Raw genomic sequence first — 1,354 nt, 5'->3', positions numbered from 1 at the left:
GTCGTAAGAACCTCAGGGATTGAGAATGGGGGAGGCAAGAGATTCCTCGCTGTTTCCAAAGCTGTTACGGGCAGCAGAGTAAATGGAGGTTGGCAGATGCTTGCCTCATGGTCTGACTTCCTCGCTTTATAGATGGGGGGGATGCAGGTCCAAGGAGAGGACTATCTAGGAAGCTTGTAACACAGCTTGGCTCCACTGCTTTCTTGCCTTCCAAAGATTCACCTCCAAACATATCACACAAAAGGCCCAGACATGGAGAAGCCCACCTTGCCCCTATGCCCCATTTGTCTGTTTCTTATGAGGGAAGGAGGAGGAACTCAGGGCGGGGAGGCTTAGTGAAGCCTTGATCAGAGCAACTCAGAAATGGTTCTCCTGGCAGGTCTTGGTGCCAGCCTCCATCCAGGTGCTGCTCTTCCTGGGGGAAAAGGAGGCTGCTCTCCAGCTGGAGACATTACCTGACGTCCAGGTAATGCGTGGGTGGAGGGAGGTGGTTGCCTTGAGCTGAGCTGGAGTGAAGGAGATGGAGCTAGAAGAGGCCTTCAAATAATCTAGTGCAGGTCAACAAATGCCAGGCCTGGGTGCTCCAGCCCTCCAAACCTGCCCCCTGGCAGGTATCATCCAGCCAAACATAGAATTACTTCTCCCTGGCAGCCTTTATCAGGGAGTTCTGGTGGCGTAGTGGTTAAAGCATTTGGCTGTTCACCAAAAGGTTGGTGGTTTGAACCCACCAACCGCTCTGTGGGAGAAAGATCCTGCAGTTTGTTTCCATGAAGATTTATAGCCTTGGAGATCCTATGGGGGCAGTTCTACTCTGTCCTGTAGGATCACTGTGGATTGGAATTGACTCGTTGGCAGTGGGTTTGGCAATCCTTATCAACTCCTGGTGGGTCCTCCCATGTAATTGAGAGTTGCGCATGGCATGAAGACTACTCAGCAAGCTTCACTTGGTCAATCGCCCCTTTCTTTTCAGATACAGAAACTGAGGCCCAAGGTCACATAGCAAGCTAGTGGCAGAGCCAGGTTCTCCAGACTCGTAGCCAGTGCCTTTCCCCCCCTGCTGCCTTATTCTTCCTGTATTTCTGTCCCTAATTAATACAAATGCTGAGCTGATTCAGGACCTTGCAGGCAAAAGCCCTGCAGCTCCCTTTAATTAGTGCCATATACCACAGTAATGAGCATGGGCACCTGGTCCTCTGCCCTGCTGTGGGAGGTGATTTAGAATGTCTCCTTCTTCTTCCTGGTTAGTAAAGAGGCACACGGTGAGCTAGAGATGTGCCTTTCAAACTTAAATGAGCCTATCCATCACTTTGGTTTTGTTTTTGTTTTGTGCCATCGAGTTAGACCCGACTCATAG

At 50.6% G+C, this 1,354-nt stretch overlaps 1 protein-coding gene across 1 annotated transcript in view; it reads left to right on the top strand.

Annotated features, from left to right (window-relative positions):
- The window catches only part of KIAA1755 (KIAA1755 ortholog), a 57,660-nt gene that overhangs the window by 33,246 nt on the left and 23,060 nt on the right, over positions 1–1,354 (top strand). The window contains 1 exon segment of the mRNA XM_007934746.1: positions 380–466. Coding sequence (XP_007932937.1) covers positions 380–466 — 87 coding nt within the window.

Source organism: Orycteropus afer, unplaced genomic scaffold (assembly GCF_000298275.1).
Source record: "Orycteropus afer afer isolate SDZICR_OR568_19922 unplaced genomic scaffold, OryAfe1.0 scaffold00020, whole genome shotgun sequence".
NCBI classification, from domain to species: domain Eukaryota; kingdom Metazoa; phylum Chordata; class Mammalia; order Tubulidentata; family Orycteropodidae; genus Orycteropus; species Orycteropus afer.
This window is presented reverse-complemented; position numbering and strand designations above follow the sequence as displayed.